This window comes from Rhinolophus ferrumequinum, chromosome 21 (assembly GCF_004115265.2).
Source record: "Rhinolophus ferrumequinum isolate MPI-CBG mRhiFer1 chromosome 21, mRhiFer1_v1.p, whole genome shotgun sequence".
NCBI lineage: Eukaryota > Metazoa > Chordata > Mammalia > Chiroptera > Rhinolophidae > Rhinolophus > Rhinolophus ferrumequinum.
This window is the reverse complement of record NC_046304.1, coordinates 54,027,149-54,054,721: the sequence shown is the minus strand read 5'-3', so window position 1 is coordinate 54,054,721 and position 27,573 is coordinate 54,027,149. Positions and strand designations below refer to the sequence as shown.

General features: G+C 54.0%; 1 protein-coding gene and 1 long non-coding RNA gene across 3 annotated transcripts in view; one reads left to right on the top strand and one right to left on the bottom strand.

The window, feature by feature from the left end:
* Positions 1-27,573, bottom strand: part of RPTOR (regulatory associated protein of MTOR complex 1) — a 290,023-nt gene that overhangs the window by 13,495 nt on the left and 248,955 nt on the right. For both annotated transcript variants that reach the window (XM_033089438.1, XM_033089439.1), the window contains exons 21-28: positions 25,122-25,240; positions 18,741-18,844; positions 17,962-18,145; positions 16,443-16,553; positions 6,474-6,579; positions 3,599-3,713; positions 1,833-1,957; positions 563-667 (exon numbers count right to left, since the gene is read on the bottom strand). In XM_033089438.1, the coding sequence (XP_032945329.1) occupies positions 563-667; positions 1,833-1,957; positions 3,599-3,713; positions 6,474-6,579; positions 16,443-16,553; positions 17,962-18,145; positions 18,741-18,844; positions 25,122-25,240 (969 nt within the window). The remainder of the gene's footprint in view (positions 1-562; positions 668-1,832; positions 1,958-3,598; positions 3,714-6,473; positions 6,580-16,442; positions 16,554-17,961; positions 18,146-18,740; positions 18,845-25,121; positions 25,241-27,573) is intronic.
* On the top strand, positions 3,721-6,390 carry LOC117012919 (uncharacterized). The gene is made up of 3 exons (XR_004421247.1): positions 3,721-3,920; positions 4,559-4,794; positions 5,161-6,390. It is a non-coding gene; the product is annotated as an uncharacterized LOC117012919 (long non-coding RNA).

The window sequence follows — 27,573 nt, the reverse complement described above, 5'->3', positions numbered from 1 at the left end:
GGCCCCAGGAAGGATGGCAGCTGCAGAGCGGCGGCCATGCCCACCTGCGAGGCAGCACGCAGAGCTGTGCCAGGTGGAGCTGCGGCCCCCCCCAGCTACGCCAGCACATCTGTCAGCCAGGGGAGCGTCAGCCAGGGGAGCGCACACGGCCACCCCCGCCCAGACACAGGGACAGTCGGTGACCACTGCACTCAGCCCCCCAAGAGAATTAATTTGGGTGCAAACAGCTCAGAATGCAGGCCCCCCACCCCCAAGTCCTGCCAGAGGCAACGCTTTTCTAAGCAACACTCGCTTCAAGCCAGGGAGAAGGGCTGAGGGCAAGTGCATGCAGGCCTGTGGCACGCTCGGGCGGTCAGGGGTCGGCTGGACAGCCAGCACGCATAGCTAGTCATAGGTGATGAATGAGGGAAACCGGCAGGTTCGTGACTCCGGAGTCGGAATCGAATGAACTGAGCAGCCCGCGGGGTCCCCCTCTCTCCAGGCCCCTTCCGGGCCCCTCTCCCCCCACCCCCGCCCCTTCCCGCGGTTCTGGATCCTCTTTTTGTTCCCGGGAAGGACGCACCTCGGGTTGTTGGCAGCATGTCTGAGAGCCCCTGCCAAGCGGTCACCATTTCTGGATTCTTTTCCAAATCGGCGAAATTCTTCCAGACCCTGATGGCGCCATCATCTTGGGGAGAAAAGAGGTGGTCAGAACCCAGGCCCGGCTGTCCTGGAGGAAGCCAGCGCGGCGGGGAGAGCGCTTAGGATCCTGGATGGGCCGGCTGTGCCCTCACTCACGTCTGGGCAGTGGGGAGGGGCGGGGGCAGGGGCAGGGGTGGGGCAGCGCTTCCTCCTTGCCACTGTCCCTGTTCTCCCCGCTGACGTCTTGTGCTGAGAACCAACCTCACTAAGGCACGAGGTCTTCAGTGCCTGTCACCCCTTCCCACTCCCTGTCTGTGCTCCACACAGAGGGGCCTTCACACCAGTCGTGACCTCGGCCCCCGGGGTGTCCAGATCAGAAGACGGCAGGACATTCCTCCCTGCCTTTGGGCACTTAGCCCGGGGGCAATGGCCCTGGTGTCCTCGGCAGATGGGCAACAAGGGGCGCGGGAGTCCTGTGTCCTTCCTTCCTTCTTCCTGGCGCTGGCCGTGGCTTCTTTCTCTCACGTGTGCTCCCCCTGCTCCCTGGCACCCCCCCACTACACCTATCATCTCTGAAGGAGGCACTGCTAGACTGACAGCGATTTCCCATCAGCAAGAAACAGTGACATCACGTCTTTAAAATGCTACAGGAAAACGACTGGTAACCAAGGCTGGCTTACTTAGAACACTAGTGTTCAAGAGTGAGGGTGAAATGACGACATTTCAGACCAAAACGAAAGCGTGAGACCCACTGCTGGTAACGAACTATGGCTGAGGGGCAGTAAGGCTGACTGCCAGGAAGAGGGGGCCTGACCTGGAGAGGAAGGGGCGGAGGCAAGGCCGGCTGGAGACCCCAGCACGTGCCACTGGGGGGCCACCTCCCTCTCCCTACCGGGTCCCCTGAGGTCCACTGGCCTCGCCTGTGTGGGCTTCTGAAGGCTGGAGGCGCCTGTTCTGGTCAGGGAAGGGCCGGGTCCCCGAGGAGGAGACACAGTCCCTGGGCCACTGACTGGCACTGGTCACTCTGCTTTCCCCAATATCTGGGGGGGGAGGCCTTTCCCTCAGAAGCCTCCTAACCCCTTAATGACGGTGGTCTCCTCTTGTGACCAGTCCCCTTTGCCAGAAAAACTGGTCAGGGTCAAAGGAAACTTTGTGCTGGGGTCTCACATCTGTCCCCTGCCCCGTGTCCCGGCCACGCAAGCCCGTCTCACCTGTGGCCGTGAGCAGCAGTGAGCAGTCCTGACCGTTCAGATACTCCATGGCCGTGACCCTTGTGTACCGAGGGTTCCCGTTGTGGAAGTAATCCAGCTTCTCCCCTTTCTCCCAGTCCCAGAAACTGAAGGGAATACAAGTAGGAAGGGCTGAAAACCACAAGGGGGGCCACCTCGCACCCACCAGGACGGCCACTCGCAGCAAAACAGAAAACGACGCGTGTTGGGAGCATGTGGGGAGACCGAGCCCTGGAGCATTGCAGGTGGGGATGTCAAACGGTGCTGCTGCTGTGGGGAACAGTCTGGAAGCCCTCAAAATAACTAAACACAGAACTGCTGCATCATCCAGGATTCCGCTTCTGGGTTGATACTTGAGAGAGATTTATGCACCCATGTTTATAGCAGCATTTTTCACAATAGTCCAAAGGCGGAAACAAGTTGTAACAATTAAATGGGCATAAACTGATACACAGGAATTAGCCTTGTGCCTGGCAGATATTAAGAAGCTAAACAATGTTACTTATTACTACTATGTTAGTTATTAAGAAAAAATGATTGTCTACAGAATCTTCAATAAAATTTCTGTTTCTAATTTGAAGGGCACTGTTAACAAATACAAGTATACGGGCAGCCTGAAGTAAATTAGAATCTGAGGTCACATTGAGCCCCTCTGGGATCAAATACATGCAGTCCCACGGCAGGTATCAAAAAGTTCAATAATCCACTGTAATTTACTTTGTTTTCTTTTCCAACAAAATCAACCCAACAAGTAAACAAGGTAGGCTTTATTCTATTTTATGTTTTACTTTCCTTTAAGTTGTGTTAAAAGCGAACATATTTTAAAAAAATTAAAAACGAAAACCTGATCATACTAATATATTTTAAAAAAAGGTAGAAACAACCCAAGTGTCCATTGATGGATGAATGGATAAAGAAGGCATGGTCTCTCCAGATAACAGAATATTACTCAGCCCTAAAAAGAAAGGTTATTCTGACACCTGCGATAACATCGATGGGCCTTGTGGACACTGCTCACAGAAATCAGCCAGTCACAGAAAGACAAGGACTGCGTGATTCTGCTTATCCGGGGTCCCCAGAGGAGACACATTCACAGAGACAGAAACTGGGATGGAGGCTGCCAGGGGCTGGGGAAGGGAGCGGGAGTGAGTGTTTAATAGGGACAGAGATTCAGTTTGGCGAAATGAGAAAGTTCTGGAGATGGACAGTGATGGTACAGTGTGAATGTACTTACTGCCACTGAACTGGACACTTAAAAATGGTTAAAATGGTAAAATTTGTTATGTGTATTTTACCACAATAAAAAAAGAGGAAAGTAAGAGGTAAGAATAACCCTCATTCTCCCCACCATGAAGCGAGTATTTTCTCCACGACACAAGGGCAATGCTTGTGTCTTATATTAATGCACTTGCTTCTGCAGAGGTGGTAACAGAATTGGCCGACATACACCCTTGTCACACGTGGTCTGCATGAGCCTGTGGGAACAGCCTTGTCTTAATACTAGAAGCTTCCACCACGGCCCGGTCCGTAACCTGGCTAGGACCCGGGGTGTTACCCTAGTAACACTGGGTGGGGGTCACAGGAAGAGGGGAGTAGGGGCCTTCCTCCCCACATGCTGAGGCCTGTCCACCGGCAGCAGCCCACAGGGCTGGGAGGCCAGGAAGGCGGGGGTAAGAGGTGCTGCTCACACCCCCTGGGGCTCACTGCCAGCCCGCTGAAACGCAAGTCCCGCCCAGCCCCACGCGTACCAGATGCTGTCCTTATCGGCGACGGCCACACACGGTGTAAAGGGGTGAAACTTGACTACGGAAGGGACGCCGGGGTTCCTGTTCAGAAATATCTGGTCGTCCAGTCTGGTGATGCCTGCCCAGAGACACAAACAAGGGGTCTTACTTCACAGAGAAAAGGGACGACGGATTTGTCCCAAGGCCGATGCCCACACCTCGTGTTTGGGGACTCAGAGGGGCACAAAGGAAACAAGCAGGGTCCAGAGGGAGGGCCCGGGATCCCGGACGCAGGGTCCCTGCCTCTGCCTGGAGCCCACACGCTCCTGCACAAGGTGACATGTGGGTAAGTTTTCAGCCAAGCTTGCCAACGCGTGCATTGCAACAACACAGCAGCAATACTGGGCACTGTAGTCGGTTTGGATTTTATGAAGAAAGTAGTGAAGACGTCAGAGGGAAGCTCAGTCAGCCGTGATTTGTCACTCAGGCTCCAGATCGAAACGTGGGGTGCAGCTTCCACTGTCCACAGTCCGGCCAAAGCCCCAGGGGGTCTTTTGGTCTGGAAAGGTGGTTCCTACCACCTGGCACGACTGAGGGGTGGAGAATCACAGACTCACAGAGGAGCTGAGTGTGGATCTGTCACAGACTCCAAGTCCTGACACAGCAAGCAAGTCCCCCAGGTCTGAGTTTGTCTCAGAAGAACAATAAAAAGAGGCTGAAAATGCAGAGCGTCAGGACGCGTTAGAGACATTTTTGGTGAACACCAGTGTAAGGCTGATTCAGAGTGGCACGTGCCCTGAGCCCCTCTGTCCATGCTTGGCCCGGGGTGGGGGGGCTGGCCAGGTCCCTGTATCACCCAGCAGCGCTTCAGAGATGCAAACTCCTCCTTGGCTGTGAACACAGGTCTTGGGTGCTGCAAAGAGGCTTCTGTGGTGTTCGCTGCCCTGGGCTTCGGCCCCTCACCACGTCCCTTTGTTAAAACAGCAGACCCTGGAAAGCCCTGGATGACAGCACGGGAGTCAGACTCACAGGCAACAGGCCCCAGAGGTCCTAACCGTGGGAGCGGCTGGCGCCTGGAGAGGCCTCACAGAGCTGCGGTTTCTTTGGAGGGAGCCAGGACGGCGGCGGGACATCGAGCATCGAAAGCTGAAGGACCCCAGATTCTCAAGTCAGCAAATGCGCTTTGCATGTATGCAAACATCCTGCGCGACAGCCCACGGGTGAGGGGGCTCCGGGACTACAGAGCCGACACTGACTTTCCCAACTGGGCTCGGCCCACGCGCACGGGGGCGGTGACGTTGCTCCACCCACAGGCACGACTTCTCGTCGTTCTCCCCGTTTACGTCGCTGCTAGTATGCAGCCGGCTCGCAAATAAAAATAAAACGTGGCAGGGTTCTGCGGGTGACCGAGGAGGGGGCCGCCGGCGTCCTTTCCGCTCGTGCGGACCCTGTGCCCAGCTTTCCGCGTTCCAGCAGCTCAGCGGCTCCTCGGCGCGCGTGCCTGACGAGCAGATCTCTCTTCCCCACAAAGGAAAGAGAGAGCCCCTTGGCTCTGGTTAACAAACTTTGTTTTTTTCTTGGCCTAGAAAACCGGTTGTTTCTCGAATGCCCGGCTCAGCGCTGACCGGAAGTGCCAGCGCCAAGTGTGGCGTCACTGCGGGGCCATCCGCCTGGGGCTCGGCTCCTGGGCTCTCGCAGGCGCAGGGACACCACTGTCCTGCTGTCCCAGCCGTGGGCCTGCAAGCCTCACAGAGATGGGCGTCTTGCCTCTGTGACTCGGGGAGCGCCTGTCACCTGGGCGGCTCTGCTCTCCCGGGCTGAGGAACCTGCATTCACGGCTGTCGCCGGCTGCACACGTTGGAGTGACGACTGCCAGGCAGCAGACGCTGAACTCGGTCCCTGGAGAGGGCGTTAAATCCAGCCACCGACCGCTCATCCGGGGAGGCAGGGTCACAAACAGCCGAGCGCAGTCCTCAGAAGTGACCGCACCCGTTCACGACCAACGACCCTAAGGCACGTTACAGGGTGAGCTGGGCACACAGACGAGGCTGCACAGGGACGTCCTGGCTCCGGGGGGCACAGTTCCCGGGGTGCGCGTGGGTCCTCATCCCGCTTTACATGGTAACCCGTCACCATCACTGAGTTTTACAGGACACAGAGGCAAGACCCAACAGCCAATCGACAGAATCGCGAGTTAAGAGCCTGATTAGTGCTTTGTGCAGGGACCCGCCGTGATTACAGCCGCGCGCGGCCACGCGGGAGGAGACGTAAGTCCACCCACTTCTGTCTGGGCGAAACTGCGTCAGGAGCTGGTGCTTACTGCCCACCCACACTCCCAGTGGCAGGCAGAGGCCCTGGGATGACGCTGCCTGTGCTCCCGCCGGACCCAGCCTGACCCACCCCTCCAGGGCCTGGGGGCGGCTGCCTCTAAGACGGGCTTGGGACCCAGCGTCCTCCCTGCTGCACACACCATGTTTTCCCTGCTCCCTGCCGCTCCACCCGGGCGGCTGGGGTCATGCAAGGGGAAGGTGTGGCCATCTGTTGGCAAATTTGGTAAAAGGGCTGATGAAAATGTGACTGAAATCCAACTTTGGGTGACAGAGACAGCGATGATTTCCAGGACGGGGAGAGGGGGGCAGCCTCGTCTTCGTGCCTGTCATCTGTCCCCAGGGGAAAGGCACAGGGCCCTCGAGTCAGGGACCCCAGGGTCCAGGGAGGGCTGGCTCCTTCCCCTTTGGAAATGTCAAACCTGAGAGCATGCTTGTGGGAGAGGCCTGGCGCTTCGCTGGAGGGCACCCCCGCAGGGCTTTGGCGCCACGTTCCTCCGCCCCGCCCCTCGCCCCTGCGCCCCGCCCCCCACATCCCCATGACCCCCCCTGCGCCCCGCCCCACCCCTCACCTTTCTGGATGAGTTGCTGTGCCTGCTTCCTGACACGGGCGTTGCGCAGAAACCTCCACTCGCGCTCCTTGCGGATTTGACTCTCCAGGTCGTGTTCTTCTGGGATCTGCAGCAACAAAAACACCAAATTAAGTTCAGCAACTAAAAATGACTGTTTGCCAGAAAAGGACTCCTCCTCCCACAGGCTGGAGAACCGGAGTCCCCGGGTCTGGCCCGCGCGCCCGACGCCCACGGCCAGGTGCAGAGCATAGCGGCACCAACGGAGGCTGGTCCCCGAGCTCCTGCGGTGTTCGGGGCCACCCGCTCACAGCCACCGGCTGCGGGCTCGGAAAGGACCACCTGGCCTCCTCCTAGTGCTGGGGAGCCGTCTGCACCCCACCGGCCTGGGCGGCTCTGAGACCCCGGGAGCAGTGGAGGGCCGATTGGGGTGCGGAACGTAGGACCCCAGGCCCCGTGGGGCGTGCGCTGCCCTGTTCCTCAGGGCCCAGCCGTGGAAGTGGAGGCTGCGGCCTCGTGTGACAGGAACAGGGTGGGCGGCTCTCAAAGCAGAGGACAAGATGCTTTCGAGAGGTGAGGTGCAGAGGGAAGGACCCGGGCGTGACTTCTGCAGGGGGGACACAACGGCAGTGCTGTGCCAGACCTCGGCTAAGGGTGGGCCGGGTGGAGGCTGCTACTTCACACATTTAAAATGCAAAATCCTAAGACGGTGTGCTCAGAGGCTGTGCCTTCATTCTTTCTCTGATGCCAAAGGGAACCGGGGCCTCTAGTGGGGGAATAGAGAGAGATGAGGAGGAAGAGATGCCTGGAAAAGCAGCAGGGGGTGGACTGCTGGGATGTGACAACTGCCACACAGGCCAGGGACCAAATGGAGCTACTAAGTGTCCCATTCAGCGGTTGTCGGAACCGTCCACTGTGTTTTCTCCTCTCCACCATCATCTCTCTTCAGGCTGAGAAAAAGCTTCTGAATGAACGAGGGCCCACACCCCGCTGCTGCCCGGCTTTCCTCTAACAGAGCAGGAGGGTATGGGAGTCGGGAACAGTGTGACACGGTTAGGATCGTGACACGCCGTGGATTCCTAACACTCCTGGCTTCTGCTCAGACAGAAGCCAACTGCGATTGTCTCACGGAGATGTGGCCCCGAGAGCTGACGACACGTCGCCTCGCCTGTGTGGAGTGATGTGGGGCTCCGCACAAAGGGACAGGCGTCCCCACCGGGCTTCTGGAGAGCGGCCACCTGGGCCACTGCCACGCGCATTAACCCACATTCGGTGGAGCTGTGACTCAGGGAGCTGGGTCGTACTTTCAGTACCTCTGAATTAGGTTCAAGGGGCTCAGGATAAAATTCAAAACGGGTCACGACTATCAAGAGGGAAAAACACTGACAGGCAGAGGGGAGATGGGCCTGTGGAGGCCGGCAGATGCGATGTTCACCTCAGACCCGGCCTGAAACAAAGCACGTTCTGGGGGCATGATGTGCGAACAAGTGTGCCCTGTGATGCCTTTTCACCTTGCCGTGTTTTACCACTTTTCCCATCGTTTATTTAACAAACAACAACGCGCCCCCTAAACAGTGAGGTCAGAGGGTGGCAGCACACGTGGGGCCGACGGGCCCTAGCAGCACGGTGCTGACGTGACTGCCACGTGTGTGACAGCTGACGGGTGAGAAGTCACTGCGTTTTCCTACCGACGGCACATCTTCAGTGTCAGGCTGACTAAGTGACATGAACGGCATGTGCCCCTTGGGGCACAGCTCTGAGGAGCGCTGACAGTTATGTAAGCACAGCACTGTGGAGACCAGCTCTGCCTACCCCCCGCCAGCGCCCCCTGTCGGTGCCTGTCCAGCCCAGTCTCGGCTCCCACCTGTTTTCCATCCTGTAGTTTTGTTCTGCCCTTTCCGGAATGTTGTGTAAATGGATTTTAAGTCTGGCTTAAACTTGGCCGTGGAGCTCTACCCCAGTTTATTTACCAGGCTGTTTCTAGTTTTTGGTGATTATGAATAAAGTCACTAAAACATTCACAGAGGTTTTTGAACAAATACAAGTTTTCAGTTCTCCTGGGTAGGTATCTAGGAGTAGAGTGTGTTTAATTTTATAAGAACTAGCCAGACGTTTCCAACGTCTGAGAGCTTCAGCGGCTCCGTCCGCCCTTGGTGGTGAGATGTTAACAATTTTAGCCGTTCTGAGAGAAGTGTGGTGGTGTCTTCTTTGCGGTAATTCGCACTTCCCTAATGACTAACTTCAGATATGTGACTCACAACTTTTTCCTTTGCTCTGTACCTTATGTGTTCATTTTCTTCACAGTTATTAATTTATCCAGTTTATCCCTTTTTTTCTTGCATGGCTTGTGCTTTTTTTGCGTCTTATGAAAGAAACTGTCTCCTATCCCCAAGTCAGAAAGATCTGGAAGTTTCATGGTTCTCGACTTCACGCTTAGGGCTGTGACTCACTGACTTGGTTATTGTGTCAGGTGTGAGGGAAGGACCAAGACGCTCTTTTTTTTGGCAGACGGACACCCAATTGCTACAGCACCCCCTGTTGAAAATCCACCCTCTCTCCGCCAAATTGAACTATCGGGGCAGCTCTGTTGAGACTCCGTCGACGTGCTGATGTAGGGCTCTCTGTGAACTCTGTTCCCTTCCACTGATGTGTCTCCTTCACATGCCTTGATTACTTCAGCTTTACACTGAGTCTTGAAATCAGACAGCGTGTGTCTTTCCGACCTCGTCCTATTTCAAAAGTTTGGTTATTTTAGTGTCTTTGCTTTCGCCCAGTGATTTAAGACAAATCCACTCCTGGGACTTTGATTGAGGTTACACTGATCTGTACACCAATATGGGGGACACTAGTGAGTCTTTCAGCCGTGGACATGGTCGTCATTGGTTGAGATCTTCTCTGAGTTCTTTGACCAGTGTTCTCTGTTTTTCAGCTCCCGTATGCATTTTTGTTGTTGTTGTTGTTTATAGCTAAATAGTTCATGTGTTTTTGGGGGGTGCTATTGTAAATGGTTTAATTTCAGTTTCCAATTGTACTTACAGAAAACACAATCGATTTTTGTATAATGACTCTGTATCCTGCAACCTTATTAAACTCACTTATTCTAGCCGTATTTTGCAGATTAGTTGGGATTTTGTACATACACAATAACGTTGTCTGTGAACAGAAATAGTTTTATCTCATCCTGTCCACCTGGACGCACGATTTCCTTTTCTTGCCTTATGGCACTGGGGTAGGATGACTGGTGGGAGGATGTTGAACAGCAAAGGGGAGATCAGACATCCTTGCTTTATTCCTGGGCGTAGGAAAAACCTGCAGTCTTTTACCAATGGGAAGGATGCCAACTACAGGTTTTTGCAGGTGCCCTGTATGGGGGTGAGGAAGTTTCCTTCTTGTCCCAGTTTGCTGAGCGTTTTTATGATGAATGGCTGTGGAATTCTGTCAAGTCCTTTTTCTGTAGCTACTCATGGTTTTTCTCTACTCCGTCGATACATTCAATTACATTACTAATATTTAAAACCCTGGCTCAACTCTAGGGACACAATCCAATTGGTCACTCGTGTATCATCCATTTTCCACACTGCTGCATCCGACCTGTTACTCTCGTCTGAGGATTTTGGGCCCATGCTCATGAGGATATGGTTTGTAGTTATTTATTCGGGAATGTCTTTGGCTGGTTTGGGATCAGAGTAATGCTGCGTCGTCATCCAGTGAACTGGGGACACTCCCGCCTCTTCATTTGCTGCAACAGACTGTGTGCAACTGGTCTTAATTCTTCCTGGGAGGTTTCATAGGATCTGCCAGTGAAACTCTGTGTCTGAGCTCTCTTTTCTTTGCAGGGAGTAGGGTTTCCAGGTGGGAATTCCTGCCCATTCTCAGGAATTTTTTTCACTTTTCTGTTCCTGAATCCTGAGAAAAGTTGGTTGGGAAATCGGGAAAATTGGCTCCTTGAACCCAGGAGGTGGGTAGTATCGGCCGTCACTTTGTGGAAATGATGCATTGTGGAGAACAGAAAATAAGAAAATAGTTTATATATCGGGATTCGGGAACAGGAAAGTGAAAAAAATTCCCAAGAATGGGCGGGAATTCCCGCCTGGAAACCCTAGTTGGGAGGTTTTAAACTATAAACTCACTTCCTTTAATGGGCATAAGACAATCCAGGCTCTTTTTTTTTTTTTTAAAAGATTTTATTGGGGAAGGGGAACAGGACTTTATTGGGGAACAGTGTGTACTTCCAGGCCTTTTTTCCAAGTCAAGTTGTTGTCCTGTCAATCTTAGTTGTGGAGGGCGCAGCTCAGCTCCAGGTCCAGTTGCTGTTTTCTAGTTGCAGGGGGCACAGCCCACCAGCAACCTTATGGTTGAGAGGATGTGCTCCAACCAACTGAGCCATCCGGGAGCTCAGCGGCAGCTCAGCTCAAGGTGCCGTGTTCAATTTTAGTTGCAGGGGGTGCTGCCCACCATCCCTTGCGGGACTCGGGGAATTGAACTGGCAACCTTGTGGTGGAGAGCCCACTGGCCCATGTGGGAATTGAACCGGCAGCCTTCGGAGTTAGGAGCATGGAGCTCTAACCGCCTGAGCCACCGGGCCGGCCCCAGGCTCTCTTTTGTACTGACTGAGCTTTGGTAGTTTATGTCTTTCAAGGATTCTGTCTCGTTCGTCTAAATTGTTGAATTTATGGGTGCACAATGGAGATGGTGGGGTGTTTCTGGCTTCTCGGTCTCACCATCCACCCGTGTGTCCGTCCTGACGCCAACACCCCACTGTCACTGCCTTGTTGCTGCTATGCAGTAAGGTTTGAAATCAGGAAGCCTGAGTCGTTCTGCTTTGTTTGTCTCTGACAATAGTCCTTTTCTTCGCTGCTATCCTGAGTCCCTTGCATTTTCGTCTGAATTTTAGTCTCAGCTTGTCAATTTCTGCAAAGAAGGCAGCAGGGCTTTTTATGGGCATGGTGTCAAATCTGTGGGTCTATTTGGGGAGAACTGCCAAATTAAGTCTTCTGATGCATAAATATGCAATTTCTTCCCATTGGTTCAGGACTTCTTTAATATCTTTCAACATGGTTTTGTTTAAAAAATGTTTGTTTTAAAGTAAGAACACATCTGCCTTAATCAGCAATACCTGGGTTCCTGGCTGTTTACGATACAGCAGTGATTTATAAGGTAAACAAAGCTGGTGCCCCACCAGCACGCCAGAAGACAGGCAAGCAGGACACACCAGTCCCTCTGGCGTGGCCGAGTGGAAACAAGTTAGAGAACACAGGTTTAGCCCCACCCCCAGCTAACCACAGGCTCCGTGCAGCTGTCATCAAACCCAAATGCTCGCCCCATTCTGATGTCCTTGGAGGGGCACCCACCTATCTGCTTTCCTCCTGAACCTTCCAGGGATGGTCTGGAAGCATCCGTGTTAGAAGCTGGGGACAGTGGCACCGCTGGCCTCCTGACACAGTCAAAGCCACACCTGAGCAAGCAGGTATGGAACGGACTGATGGTGCGGCCGAGTGAAATTCTCAGACTCAGACTGCTTGGAGGTTTATGTACAAGAATGTCACACACTGTCATTTGTCATAGGAAAAAGCAGAAGTCCTTTTTGTGGAAGGATATTTGATGATATGAGAAGACAGGCAATGTTCATAATAACGTCAGTGAAGAAAGGAGGATACAAGCAGTGTGTGTGGAAAACCCCAGAGGTGGGGAGAAACCCAGGTGTGTGCATGTGTGTGTATGTGTGCGTGAGTATGTGTGTGCGCAAGTGTGTGAAAGTGTGTATTATGGGTGATTTCAATTCTATTATTTTTATTTTCTGAGTTGAAAAAATAGGTTAGTGCACTTCAGGAAGAGTTTCATAGATGTGCCGACTTAGTGACGTACAGAGCGAGTCCCCGCCGACCCACCGTGCGTGCACACTCTCCTCAGGGTGGGTCAGGGCTCCGCAAGACTTGGCTTAGCATTAAGGGCTGTGTGCAAGGAAACCGACATGCACTGTGCATGCCATGCGTCGGAACGATCTGGCCAGCTTGTTTTGTAGTCAAATGTTACATTTTACGCTGTTCTAAATTACAAAACTAATAATCATTCTGTCTAAAACATTCAAACAGCCCAGAAATATAAAATCTAAAAAGGACAGTTCTTTCCTGATGGCAATTCCACCTTCCAGAAGTAACTGTATTAACAGCTTGACGTGGTACCTCCCGGGTTCTTCCAATGGCTGCAGCGTCGGTGGGAGCATCCTGGACCAACTGATAACGTGGCCTGCTGTGTCAAGGCCACCCAGCCCAGTGCCTGCAGGGGCACGCTGATCACTGTTGCGGTCGTGCAGGGCATCGTTTTAATGCAGTCTCCTCATTAATATTCTGTTTAGGCTTTCAACTTTTAGCTATTACAAACAGTGCTGTGCTGGGCACCTCTGCACAGGTATTATTACACATCCACATAGAGTAGTGACGTCAGGGTCTACTTCTCAGCGTAGGACTGCCGGTTTCCAGGGTACACCCTTTCATAATTTTGATACCTGTTTCCGAATCGCCCTACACCAAGCTAGCACTTTCCCAGCACCACCGTGTCTGAGCCCCACTTCCGGTAAGCCAACCTCTGCATGAAGTCAGTCTTTGAAGTCTGCTCGCCTGAGAGTGAAAAGAAAATGGTACTTTTGTAATCATAACCCAATTTCAATGTATCTTTTTCAAAGCACGTGACATACCGTCTTTAACATTCTTTCTAAAGCAGAGCTCATGTCTGCTTCAGAAGAGAGAAGGCTGTCACATCAATGAAAGGGGGACACATCCAGGACAGTTCTTTTCGGTCACGCAGACCTGTAAGCCGTCTGACAACTGACAAAGAAGCTGGCAACACTGGCAGTTCCCTCCTGGTACCTTTTCGGTACTCCACCTTACTAACCATCGCTCACACACGATGGTAATGCCGGGTGTAAACTATTACCTGGTGAATATTTAGTTTCTTACACTCACCTGCGAAGGGCTTTTGGGTTGGGATTCTTCTGTCCTTTCTGAGGAACAATCCTAGCCTCAAGCGACTTTTAGTTCACATGTGAAGCAGACTAATAAAACAGTTCCCAATGCATTTTATTGCACAAACATGGCCTTAGATGACTAAATTAATAAAAGAACACCCTGTGACCACCACCTGGAAAAAGTAGGAAAAAATGTAAAAAACAGCACGATGAATCGTGCTTTTAGAAAAGGTCTCTGATTAATGTCAAAGAAAAGCCACTCAAGTCCCTGAGCAGCCTAACCTCTTAGCTGCCATCGGGAATTAACAGACAAAAGTGAGAATCGTGACAGAGCTGCATTTCCAACCGTCACACCCAGAGCTTGGCATTTCAAGCTACAGCCACGCGCGAGTTTGTTTTCACGTGCGTGGCAGGGTCGGGGGAGACCATCACACACACATCTGACAACTATCTCCTGACCACCCCGAGGGCCTCACGGTGGACGCCTCTCCCTCCTATCACACGGTGCCCACGTTTTGGGCGCCAGTGCGGGCATCAGGCCAGATCACTGGGTGCCAGCCTCTGCTTCCTCCATGCGAGCAACACATGGGCTCCTCCCTGGCAGGGATGCTCAGACACGCTTCCAGGTACACAAACAGAAGAACACACAGGCAGACGGATGTGCTGCCACGGCTGAGACAGGGCGGCGTGGCGTTAGCCACAGAGCAGATGCTGGCTTTGGGTTTGCACTCGAGTGAAACCATGAACACACATGTAGCGGTCAGACCTCAGTCCTTGCCTCTGGGGACTTCCTCCCTCATGCTGCTCACATGTGTGCACGGACGGCGCACTCAGCTCAGCGCCAGACTAAGTACATTGTGCTGAGGCAAATCCTTGGGGGGAAAAGTCAAGTTCGTTTTTAACTTTAAGAGAAATGAGTTTGGGGTAATTCAAGCCATTTCTCCCTGTCATCACACGCAGTGACTGAGAACACTCATGTTTCAAAGACTTCGAGAAAAGCCGCTCATGACCCTCCCGAGAAATCACCATAATTTACAGCTGCTGACAAGTCAGCCCGAGAGGACTAGGCCATCCAGAGTTCTTAACAGCCTGACCTCACCTGCTGGAGGCAGAGGCTGTGTCAAGAGCACCAGGCCTCTGGGAACATTAAACCACAGCCACGGAACCCAAGGCACATGGCACCACAGCTCTAAGGCACCAGCGTCCCACTGTCTCCTGGTACCAAGCCCAGCGTCTGCTTCCTCTTCCCTTCCTTAGCCAAGAGGAGCCCAGGGACGGAAAGGGCTGGACAGTGCCTGACAGCCCCCGGCAGGTAAGCAGCAGCACCCAGGCGGGTCTTGGACGTGCTTGGTGACCATGACCTACCCACTGGTGCGAGGACCTCTTGCTTCTTTAACACTTCTTTTTCTGGCTATAAAGGTGCTTTGTGCTTAGTGTAGAGAATGTGGAAAAGACAGAAACGTACAAGGCAAAAAACAAATTCAGTGCCACCGGCATCATGTCATTCGTTTCCTTCCAGGCACAGACGTGCGTGTCCGGCATTTATAACCACGACCGCACAACCATGTCATGTCACAACTATGACAAACTGCAGTCACGTGTCTCGCTTTTATTTCTTCTAAAAATTTTATCATGAGCACTTCCTTATATTAATTTTTAAGCTTAATTTTTAAACAGCTCCAATAATGTATCAAATACTTCATAATTCATAACCATTCTCCTTCTGTTGGACATTTAAGTGGATGCCAGTTTTTGCTATTATAAATAATATACACATCATCCATAACTCTGATTACGTCGTTAAGTTACTATCTTAGCAAACGAATGACTGGGTCAAAGGGAATGGCTGTTAAGGCTTCTGATACTTCCTGCCAAACTGCTTTCTGGAAAAGCTGGGTTGGGTCCAGTTAAAAGTGGAAGACGGCTCTCCACTCCCCTTTCATCAAAGGGGCTCAATAAATCAGAACTTTATTACCTGCCTCAGACACTGATAACGATTATTCTGTTTTTATTGACAAAAATCAGTATCATTCCAGGGAAAGACAAAAGCAGGCAGAAAATTGTAATAAAGAGTCCAAATACTCTTTATGGAAATTACTTAGGTGTATAGCTTGATACGCAATTAAGAATAAGCTGCAATTTTCAATTTATAATTACTTACGTGAAGGAAGAAGAAGGTTTTCTAAGAACGTGCTTCAGACCAGGACGTCTGAAGACGGACCCCTTAGCTCCCTGCAACACGCTGGGCATGAGATCTGTCCCCCCCCAACCACCACCCTGCATGTGTGGCTCGAATCTGCAGCGACAGGACATTTCGTCTCACGACTGTGGCAGAATTAGACCTGAGAGGTAGTCTCCCGGAATAAGCCAGACGCATCAGAACTAGTTCCAGATGAGTCTTTAAAAAAGGCAGCGGGCTGAGTCGCAGAGCTGTCTCAGCAAGGCCTGGGGACAGCCCGCCAGCGGCCCTCAGCAGGAGGGGTTACGAAGCTGGGAGTCACCTTGCCAATTAAGACAGAACGATGCATTTTAACTGGAAGCTCAGGAATGACAGGCTCTTCTCTTTCTTTCTTTCTTTTTTTTTTTTTTTTTGAGAAGACAGGAAGGTAAATGAAGTCTGTTTCTTTTGCTGTTTTATTTTAACTGTTAACACTGGCTACCATGACAGAAATTTAGTGTCACCCTTCAACAGTCGCAAACGCAGTGGGACAGGAGCCTGAGGGACAGAGCGGGTGGCTGGCACAGGGGGGCCCTCAGCAGCCCTGGCCACCGGCCTCGGATCATGGCTCAGAGACGCGGCCGGCGTGGCCCCACTCAGGCCAGTAGCAGCCACAGCGAGTGGCCGGCTGAGGATGCCAGTGAGCAAACCCCGGGGTTCAGGCCATCAGCTCGGAGCAGAGGGGCTCAGACACCCCAGGCCAGAAGCTGCGGCTCCCAGGGAAGCCGGAGCGCGAGGCTCATGCCTCAGGGGCGTGCCCTTTGAACCAGAACCAACGGCGCGTGGCTACCTTCATGACGGGCTGGGCAAAGTACCGGACGCTCCAGTCGCAGAAGCCGGTCTGCGTCGTGGCCGAGATGAAGCTCTTATGTCCAGCCGCATCATCCGGGTCATCGGTGGTCTTCCAGGCGTTCGGGAAGGCGCGGGGAGAAGAGAACAGAAACAGTAGTTGCCACGTCACTCCCAGCTCGCACTGCCGACGAGAGGCAGGCAGCCACCTGGCTTCTACAATCATTCCCGTGCTGCTTACACTTCTGTGCCCTGGTGACCAAGGGACGCTGAGTGTCAGGACAGGGGACAGGGAGCCGGTGGTGGGGCGCCGTCCGAGTCAGCTAGGGAACCATGTCCCCTTGGGGCCAGCAAGGTGGCCTGGGCTGTCCCTCTCCTGAGCTGGCTGTAGAGGCCCATCTGCACGGGGCCACCACTGTGACCAGGCCAGCCAAGAGCCTGGATATGGGCAGGGCCTCCGGCGACTCTGCACCCACTTTGTGTGCAGCAGCTCCTGGACGGAGCGCACAGCCCACATGGCACTTCTGAGTAATTAAACTTAAAATACTGGACGCTGCCTGTTGGGACAACGCGTCAGTGTGTTTCCCGCTGCAGGACCTGTGGTGGCTGGAGTTGTCACAGGTATTCGCCTCACCAGGCTGGGTCTGAGAAGTTCCCGCAGAGGCGGGGGTGGCTGAACTGACGGTGACCTTAGAGAGAAGCCTGTTACCCAGGGAGGCTCGTCTGGAGGAAAATGTCACAGTGGCCGGCATGACAAGGGCTAAGTCCTGCCCGGTGGGGGGACGGCACACTGCCTGCTGTCAGCACTGCCCTGCTGGGCCAGGGCCCCAGGACTGTGGCTCCCGCCTGGCCACCCCACGTCAGGGTCCAGCCCGAGGCTGACCCTTGCACTGGGCACACGTGGCTACTTTTCCTTCACAACTGGGGAGCCGAGGAGAACAGAGCAGCTGGCCTTGCAAGCCAGGTGGGCTGGGCCCAGTGGCATGTGTGGGGACCGTCCTTTCACCAAAGTCACCATTCTGGCTGCGGTGACCTTTGTGTTAAAATCGCTGGTTACCAGGAGGTGGGAGAGCTGGGTGGCACCCACAGCGGCCTGAGCAGCCTCTCCAGAACACCCAGCAAAGGCCGAGAAAGCGGCAAACTCTGGACAAGGTGGCAGAGGCCCAGCTACGTGTCCTCACCGCCCCGGAGAACAAATCAGTGTCCCACCATTGCCTGAAAATTCTTTTCCAACCTTGTGAAAGGCAGAGACTGGGCCCACCTCTGGCGTGAGTGTTTATGGAAAATGCAAACAACTCAGTTAGAGCAAACCCTTCCGGGGAGCAGGCGCCCATCAGGTGGAGGCAAACGCTCTTTACCCGCGAAGAGAAAAGCAGACGAACGCCTGTGCCCATCCTCACGTGTGGCGTGAGGCCCACGGCCAACCAATCACAACGTCTGCAGAGCGCAGCCCTCGGCATCTGAACTCACGAGAATCAGCGCTGAAGTCGCGGCGCCACAGAAGGCACAGATGTCTGTACCTGGTCCGGGCCTTTGTCAAACATCTTCCGCGTCCGGGGGAACTGGTGGGAGTGGGGCGTGTACTGCACCCCCACGGGGCCAGTGGTGCCTGGCCGGCCTTGAGGCAGGTCTCGGCTGACCGGCTGCTTGGCCACGTCGTTGGTCAGGCTGGAGCTGCTTGCGCTAGACGTCGGCGGGGAGCCTCTGCCGTCAGGGAAGAAGAAACACTGTATTTTACCCAGAGCCCGTTACCCTGAAACCAAACATGAAGCGACTTCTCCCAGCTCTGCTCATCTGCCAGCTATGGCCAGTGGACCCTCATCTCGTACATGCTCCATCCCCAGACCTGTCACCGTGACATCCAGACACCACCTGCTGGTGCTGACTTACTACCCTTCTAGCTTCTGCCTGCAGATTCCAGGGACCAGTAAGCTGGGGGAGCAAGCCGGCTTAGGACTCAGCGAGCCAGCCAGGTCCACACGTCTGCCCTCCTTGGACTCAGTGCACAGCCTCCCGCTTCCTGTGGTGGGAACATGGCTCCCACCGGCTGGTTACGATGGGGAGAATGCAGACCGCCCTTATAAAGCCCCGAGGGGCTACGTGTGCGGTCACAGTGCGTGGGGCCAGGGACTGGAGGAAGGAGCTCACATTCGAGAGATGTGGGGTGTGTGAGAGAAGCAGGGAGAAAAATAAGATGAAAGTGGGGGAGATGGGGTGGACGAAGAGCTTGGCGGTGAGAGGGAGGGACGTCCTGGGGACTCAAGCGCAGGCCTGGGGACAGGAGCCCCGGGCCACTCACCCCGCCTGCTGGATGTGAATGCCCTTGTTGGTGGGGCTGGCGGGCGCCGACTGGGTCAGAGAGGACGTGGTGAGGATGCGCTGAGGCCGGGCGTTCATGGTGGCCTGGAACAGCAAAGGGACAAGTCATGTGGACGGTCAGCGGGTGAGGAGCTGAGGCTGCGACACACACACGCAGGCTGGCGGTGCCTTTGTGTGGCTTCAGCAGAGAGGGCCCTTTGGCTGAGGAAATCTCACCAATGGTAGGTCCCCCATTGAGAATACCCCCAAATGTCCCCGTGCAGATAAAGTGACGTTCTTTTGCTTTTCCCGAAATTATGCGTCTGGGTGCAGTGAGGCCCAGGTCACAGGCCAGGGCTGCCGAGGGGCCAGGTCCCGGGAAGCCGGGAGACCCCCTGGGGCCTTGGCTGCTTCGGGACCCTGAGCACCACACCCTCGCCGCCCCACTGCCCTGCGGGCTGAGCTTTGCGTTCACAGTGAGAACACACCCGCCTCTGCTTGTCTTTCATATTTCAAAGGCAGATCAGAGCTATCTTCTTGAATGCAGCTCGTGGTGGACGGCTGCCGACTTCCCTCCACGCACGCTCCAGGTTTGACGCTTCACAGCAGAAAAGGCTCTGCACCTCTGGACATTGGCATTCAGGAGGGAAGTGGCTTTGTTTTCCTCTTTCCAAGAGGACTCAGGTAGATGTAGAAATCAGGTGTCTGCTGGAGTGGTAAGTGATGAGGAAACACTACGCAAACGGGGGTGCCCACCACTCCTCTGCTGGTGACCCACCACCTGCCAAGTTCCCTTGTGGACGTTTTGCTCACAGCACACTGCTCAGCTGGATGGGCCTGCTGGCCCCAGACGCCCGTGGTGACGGGCTCAGAAGGGGCTGACGCCGTGGGGGTGAGCCCTCCTCTTGTGTGAAGAGGGCAGGGCAGGCGCCCGGGTGTGGCGGGGGCGCTCGGCGCCCGGAGTTGGGGGCCACCCAGCAACCACACAGAACCTGGGCCTGGTGGGGCGCCCTGCTAGCGGGACCTCGGACTGGCTACTGACGGGACCTGCACGTGTGGTCATTCACTTGGCAGTGAGGGTGCCGTTCAGCAGACAGACAGAAAACCCTGGAAACTAAGCAGCCGTACAACTCTGTGTATCACACCACTGTTTCCCACAGTCCTTTACTCCGAAATATAAAGGTAAGAAAACTGAGCCATAACCAGCCTTTAAAAAAACGTGTTAATTTTTTAAATTACAAATGACGACGTTGTTTGTGAACTTCCTTTGCTGTGGTGTTTTCATTATTTGGCCAGAACTATACACATACACACATACCATACACACATTCAGACTGACACATACATACCACACACAGACCCCCCCCACACACACCACCACACACACACACACCATATATAGACACACACATATAACCACACACATCGCACACACACACACCCCACACATATACACACAAAACCTGAGAGCAAAATCACCCCTTAAGACGTCTAAAAAGAGAAAAGAAATGTAAGCTAAGAAGCTCTCGGCTTAGTCTGAGTCTCCTCAAGATTTCCAGACAGGCAGTGGGAGGTGAGGGGAGTACGAAACTTCTGGGGCTGAAGACGTCAGCAGCATGCGCACACCTTTGAAAGCACAGGCTCTGTGCCGGGGGCTCCCGCGGGGCCCTCCCCCTCTGCCTGCTTCCTCCTCTGCCCCCTCCAAGGAGGCTCAAGTGGGAGCCGGCGGTGACGCAGTCTCGGGGTGGTGGGGGGCAGCCCCGGGTGGAACCCACGCCCCTGCAGGGCCAACAGACAGCCCTGCTTTAACGCACGTCATGCCCACGGCTGCTGCCACACCGTGACTTTGCAGCAATTGTGGAAATTCTGAGAGCGTTGGGTACGCCACGGGCTAGATCCCCTGACCACAGCCCTCCCGCTGCTGGCGGGGGTTTCGGGCATAGATGGAGTTTTCCCGAGCCTAACGATTGCTATCTGCCCAACAAACACTGACTCAGCACTGATTCTGTGCTGGGTGTGGGGAGGCGGCCCCCGGGAGGAGGCCACGCAGATCCGCCTGCCTGAGGCATTGGTGTGGGCAGGCTGCTCGAGGAGCGGGTGACCAGCCGGGGAAGAGGCTCTCCAGGGAGGCTCCCTCTGCTCCGGCTGGTCGTTTGGACGGGGAGCGCAGTGCCAGGAAAAGGACAGAGAATGACAGTGTGTTTGCTGCGTCTGTAGGACTTCAAGAGCCCACTGGGAGCCCCCATTCCCAACCCCAGGCTGCACTGAAACTCGGGCTGCCGAGCAGATGCCCCCCAAGAAGACTGGAGAGACCCCTTCCGAAGCAGGGCCCTGTCAGGGGGAGGCCAACGGGGTTCTGGCCCCGAGTCAGCTTCTCTGCGGGGGCAACACAGCTTTGTTAGCCACTGACTCCTCGGGTCAGACGTCCCCTCTCAGCCCCAAGCCAACGCAGTGACGTGCACGTATGCACCCCTCTGCTCCTGCCCCGGCAGTTGTGGGGGGGTCTCTCACAGGAGCCTGGGCTGCAGGAAGCCCGGCTCCAGCTCCCAAGTGCTTTCTTGACTCTCTTTGTTCCTCAACCAGAATATGTCACCTCACAGGACACGGAGACCCAATGCAGAGAAAATGGCATGAGAAGCGTGGATGGTGTGGACTGTGGGTGCCCACCTGGACCTCAGTCAGTCAGGGCTCAGGACCCCACGGCAGGCGTGTGGCTGCCCTCTCTCGGGGGTGGGGAGGGTGGGGGGTGTGAAACATTTCAGAAGTGTCCCTGTCGACTGTGTATCAAGGATCCGGATCGTGAGAAGTGCTTGGTTCCCACAGGACTATCCAGAGAGCTGCTGGGCTGAGAATGACACGGAGCCCACTGGCTGCTTGGTCACTGAGAACAGACGCCATAGAAACATGATTCTGTTGACCTAACAAGGGACTTTTCCATAAACTGCAGTTCCTAGACAAATACATCTCCTTCTGGGACTCAGTCTAGGGAGTGTAAGAAACAACGGTGGTGACGACAGAAGTGCTTACTAGTTACTGTCGGGGAGTCACGGGGGCGGGGGACGCAGCACGGGCCACCCCGGCCCCACAGGAAGAGCTCTGGCATCGGTGAGGCCGGAGTCTGACTCCTTCCATTTTCATAGAGGGCAGTGAGGACCGGGAAGGTGACAGTAATAGACTAGCTTTGCCGCCTGTGCGTCGTCACGCAGGCCGGACGCGGGGGTCGCCACTCTTAGTCTCCAGTGGCCTGGGGGGCCAGTGTACAGCGATCCCTGCAGTGAGGAAATGGAAGCTGGGGGTGTGAAGTACCTGGCAGCTGGAACGGGACCCACGGCCATAGCCTGTGCTGTCCCAGGGGAGCCACTGCTTTACCTTGTGGCCAGGAGCACCTGAGCCGGCCCCTTGAGACGGCCCACAGCAGAGTCTCAGCGTGAATAGAGACACCGAGTCCCAGTCCTGGGGGACCGGCTGTCCTGGGGCTGCTTCTGTGCCCAGCCTGGCAGGGGCTGCGGTCCTGTTTTCAGGTGAGTAGTTACATTTTCTCACAAACATTAAAAATGGTGATTATTGCTACACACGACCCTTACATTTGAATACCTGCAGCTTGAAATTTCTTTTCTAGTGTGATCCCCAAACCACGGACGGCAGAAGTGGCCAAGGGGGGTGTCTCTGGGGCTGACACGGGTTACTGACGATCATTATAGTCTTCTTTTTACTTCTACGCAGTCAGAAATTTTCTAAACAAAAACTACAAGCAAAACGCAAACCCCAAGCCCATGGAGAGAGGATATAAACATGTGAAACTAGGCATGGCTCTTGCACTGTGTGGGTTCTTTCCTATACAGCTGGTGACAGTTTCTGTGTCTGACACAGAATTCTGTGGGACATTCCACAGGAACAAGGCTGTTTACGAGGAACAAAAATGTGGCCTCAGAGTTAGATGTCTAAAATAGGCCTCTCTTTTTGTAAATTGAAATGTAATCCCCTCATTAGTCACTGGAGCAGAAAATAAGACTATTGAAACTACATTGAAGACAAGGATTTCCTTAATGTGTATGCTTAAATCCTTCAGTAGCAATGTTTCCTCTTAAAAATACACACACGCCACACACACACACACACACAGATACACACAGACACACATGTACACACAGGCTGAGTCGTGTCATCACCAGGTCTCTGGGGATCGTGAATAACAGAGGAAGCCCACTCTGTCCGTCTGGCTCGGGCGTGCCTGTGGGAGTGACAGCCGAGGGACACTGAGACATGTGTGGCTATAGACCAGCACAGCAGGCAGAGAGCCACATGCCCTGAAGGGTTGCTAGGGCTTCCGTGCAGCGCTGTTCAAAGGCCAGAGGCCGTGCTCCCAGAGGCCGTGATTTGCCAGCGTAGCTTTGCCTGGTACAGGAGGTCACACATGGGACTTCCTTCAAGTGGCCTGAGTGGCATTTCTGGCTCATGGCTACACACACTCAAAGAACATGCAGACATGGTCTGGAGAGGTTCCTAACGACCTGGGGTCAGGTCTGCCATCTCAAACCTATAGCTGAGAAATTCCAAGATTAGGCACTGACATCATATTGTTAAAGAACTCGGGTTGATTTTTAGTAAAATTAAATGCATAAGAGCCACTGAAAAATAAAACTATGTAGGCCAAATACTGCTTTTATCATGACCAAAATAACCAAAAAGCTAAATTAATTGGGGGAAATGACCAAACCATCCTAGTGCTGGCCTCCAGCTGCCCTGACATGGCCAGGAGGCTGCCCTCTGCCTCAAAGACAAAGGCCGCCAGACCCATCCGTGGGTCACAGGCTCTCAGGCAAAGGGGGTCGGGTGGCTGGGCAGCCTCTGCTTTGTTTGAACATAAATTCTAAAACTTAAAACACTCATCAAAGTCCATACAAAGCTTTAGAGAATGTAAGTGGAAACAACTGTTTAAAACCCACCTTTGACATTTTAAACTAAAAGTGGGAGAGGCTACTTTTGAGTTTGAAAGAGCAGTGGTAAATGGTTAAGACTTGTTTTCCCTGATACGGAGCAGGTGGGTATGACTATTTTCAGCCCTGAATCTTCCAGAATCCTAGGCGTCTCTGAGGGCACCTTTCAGAGGCTATCGTGGTTCTGGGGGCCTGTGAGGCCTCATGTCACGCCTTTCCTGGGTTCTCCACCTTCCTTTCCCATCAAAAAATAATGAACTAGGAGTGAAAGACACAGATTCCAGACTTTAGAAAATATTCTTATGAGTTGTGACCTCAGGCAGTGGTATCCTGAGGACAACCCCGATGGTGATCAGGGTTACACGAGGATGGAGACACCACTAGGTAAATGGCACCCCGTGACGATACTTCCTTTACTCTTCCTGCAACTTGTCTAGAACCTTGAAATTTTATTAGTTACAAAAATAAATTTTTAAATGCCATCATGAATGACTTCTAGTGCCACTAATGGAAGATGAACTACCATGTAAACTGTCCAACTTCCATAAACAACTGGAAAACCAGAAAATAAAAAATGAAATAGCTGTTTTCAGACACTGGCCACTGGGTACTGTGGTCCTGTCCTCTGAGAGACGGGAACAAATGCAGGCTCTGGCAGTCCAGGCCGCGGCACAGGGAGGGGGACGCAGATGGAGCTGGCAGTCTAGCGAGCAGAGGAGACAGACAGGAGCCCCGTGGGAGCCAGGGTGGCTGGTATTCACGTGGCACAGCGTAGAGACGAGAGGGCTTCCCAGGTCTGTAGGGTAGGCCCCTCAAGTCTTTGACTCAGCACTCTGCTCGGCGGTGGGGTGAAAACCCAGAAGGCTGGGGAAAGGACGATTGGAAGCACAAATAATGCCAAGAGCTCATAAGAAGGACTGGGAGAGTTTATAGCTCCCAAAGAAGGGACTAAAATCAATGACCGAAGCTTCCATCTTAACAAGTTAGAATCAGAGGAGCAAATGAAACCCAAAGTAAACAGAAGAAGTAACAAAAAAGCGGGTGTCCATGAAATGGAAAATGAAAAACAACAGAGAAACAATGATGAAACCACAAGGGCGAGCTTTACAAAGTTTCCTTTAGCCAGAACGGTTGGGAGTAAGAGAAGTGGTGAGTTACTGGTATCAGGAACGGAAAGGGGACATCACTATAGATCATACAGACAGCGAGTGGCTCACAAGAAAGAATGGCGGCCTCGCCTCATTTCCTGGTGCCCTGACATGCACAGACGGGCAGAGGCAGTGAAATGTGCCCTGAGGGGCTACGTGGAGGCAGAGCTCAGGGGCTCTTGTAAATGTCTGGTCTGCTAAGTGGTGGGGGGACCCAAATGCGCCCGGAGTCCCCGCCCAAACACTCGTGACTGACAGGCGCAGCTGCGGGCGTCAGGGAAGACGCCGCCCACGTACCTTGTAGGCGATGCCATTGAGGACTTTCATGGCCAAGTCGGAAACGTCGGGGTAGGGGTCTGCGGCCAGGTGCAGCAGGACTCTCCACATCTGCGTGTACACGCTATTAAAAGAAACGCCTAGGAAAGAGAAATGGGACACGTCTCAGGAGCAAACAGCTGCCACGGCTGCTGCAGAGGCTCCTTTCCTGAAAACCTGCCCTTGCGATCAGGGAGGGAAGCCCCGTTTCCCTATTCTGGTGACGGGACTAGAGAGTCAGGGACGCCGGTCAGTACACAGGCTTGGTTACACGACTTCCTCTTCTGAGGCTGGATCGTTCTAGAAGGAAAAGGGAGTCAGAAAAGGGCGGGACTTCATCTGAATGCCTGAGCTGCCAGGGCCACATCCAGCTCCCATGGTGCTTGATTCATGTTTAGATTTCCGGGAGCTGCCATAACTGAGCGAGCCGTGTAGGCTGGAGGGCAGGCCACACGCCATACACAGGGCTCTGCCACTCACTGAGTTTTTTCCCCCACACACCACATGCTGCATGGTCCCCTACGCCCAGGAAATCACAACAGGTGTGCGTGACGTGACCTGAGCCCTCCAACATTTCCTGAGTGTTTTCTACACAGAGGCCTGTCTTTAGGCCAGATGCCCAGACAAATAGGCCAGAAACACGTGACAGGGAAGTCGTGGACAGGAGGGGAGGGAAGGAAGGCTTCCTGAGGACCTGACCCCGTGACGGCTGCTGGGCTGTTGGATCCTCATAGTTCCAGCCGCAGGTGACAGCCAGAAGGCCTGACCAACAGGCACAGAGTGGGCCTGTGGGAGTGGAGGGATGGTCAGCGGAGCAAACAGTGAACCAAGACACAGAGCCGAGGGAGACACGAGGGTTCAGAGAAACAGCCTGACCCACACCTAGACGTGCACATCAGGGGTAATGCTGGGGTGGCGGGCAGCGGGCTGAGCAGCTCCTGGGCGTGGGGACAGGCAGGGTGAGGCAAGGGCACGTGCCCCTGGGAGGAGGGGGCCATGAAACTGACATCTGCACCATGTTGGATCTGGACGGGTAGAGAAGGAAAAAAGGCGATGCTGGCAGAGGGAGCCGTCTGAGCCAAGGCTGGCTGCAGGAGGGAGGGGCGTCGAGTGGAGAGCACAGCGGGTGCTGATGGGGTGCCCTTGTGCGTTCCTGGGGGGCACAGGGGGCCAGTGAGGAGACCGCCGCATGTAAGTGAACAATGGAGATTCAAAGAGTACCGCGAGGAAGTCACGATTCCATGTCGTTTGACCGGCCAACCCACAGTGAGGCCCCTTCCGGTGTTTACCAAGGACTTTACACACTACAGGTGTCGTCGGAGGAGAGTGTTTCGTAGTGAACATGATTATTCAAACAGACTGGGTTTTATGACACACTTGAAGCAAAGAGACTGGATGCAGGTTGGGAGTAAGAGTCAGTCCCCTGCAGGGGTCCCACGTAGACGCACATGGATAGGTCTGAACTCACCTCAACTGACACCCTCAGATTTGTAAACAGAAGGCGGCACTACGGCATCTCCATTAACCTGGGACAGTGTGGATTTCTGCGTGCACGGTGGGCGCCTGTGCAAGCTCACCTGACGCCCGCACAGTGACGGAGGTGCATGAAGACGTGTCCTCAGCTCATCAGGGCATGGCTGCCCTCCCGGGGTCACACTGTGAAAACTGCACCCCAAGAAGGGCTCACCACATTCCTCCAGTGGCTTTAACACACCAGCGTGTGGGCAGCACCAGTCCAGCTGTGGTTCCAAGAGGTGCTGGCTGCTGCCTTGGCCTCCAGGTGACGACATGGAAACCCAACTGCCCAAGAGGGGGCCGGGCCCAGAACAGCAGCACTGGAGGTGAGGGGATGTCCTATGGCCAGAGGAAAGGTATTCCAAGAACTATCCCCTGCACGCGCCCATTCATCCATGCGTGTACTCAGCAGCAAGCTCTGGGTGTTTCCTGCGTGCAAGGAAGGGGGGCTTCATGCCGGCACGGAGTCAGGAGGGGTGCATTTCTAGAACTCTGGCCCAGGGCACACCTGGCCTCTAGTGAGGTGGAATGTGTCTGGCAAACTCACTCTCCCCTGCAGGGGACCCTGTGCTTCGGTGACCGATCCACGCAAACCACACGCTGTTGTCCGGCACCCTTCAGCTTAGAAACAGAACAAAAACCTTCCAACTCTCCAACTCCATGTCTCTGTGACATTGTCTAGATTCATGACCAAAGTCTAAGGAAACTGGCAAAATTGGTCCAGAACCTCTGGGAAAATTTCCTATGGTCTACTTCTTCGTCCTTGCAGATGGCCCGCCAATAGGGCTGTGCTATGTTACATGGGGACCAGCAGGTGTCCGCACACTTCATTTCTTTTAGAGAGGAGGCGGGCGGGCAGGAGGATATCTCTCCGAGTCTGCTCGCAGGACAGCTGTGCAGGGGACAGGTGGCTTCCACG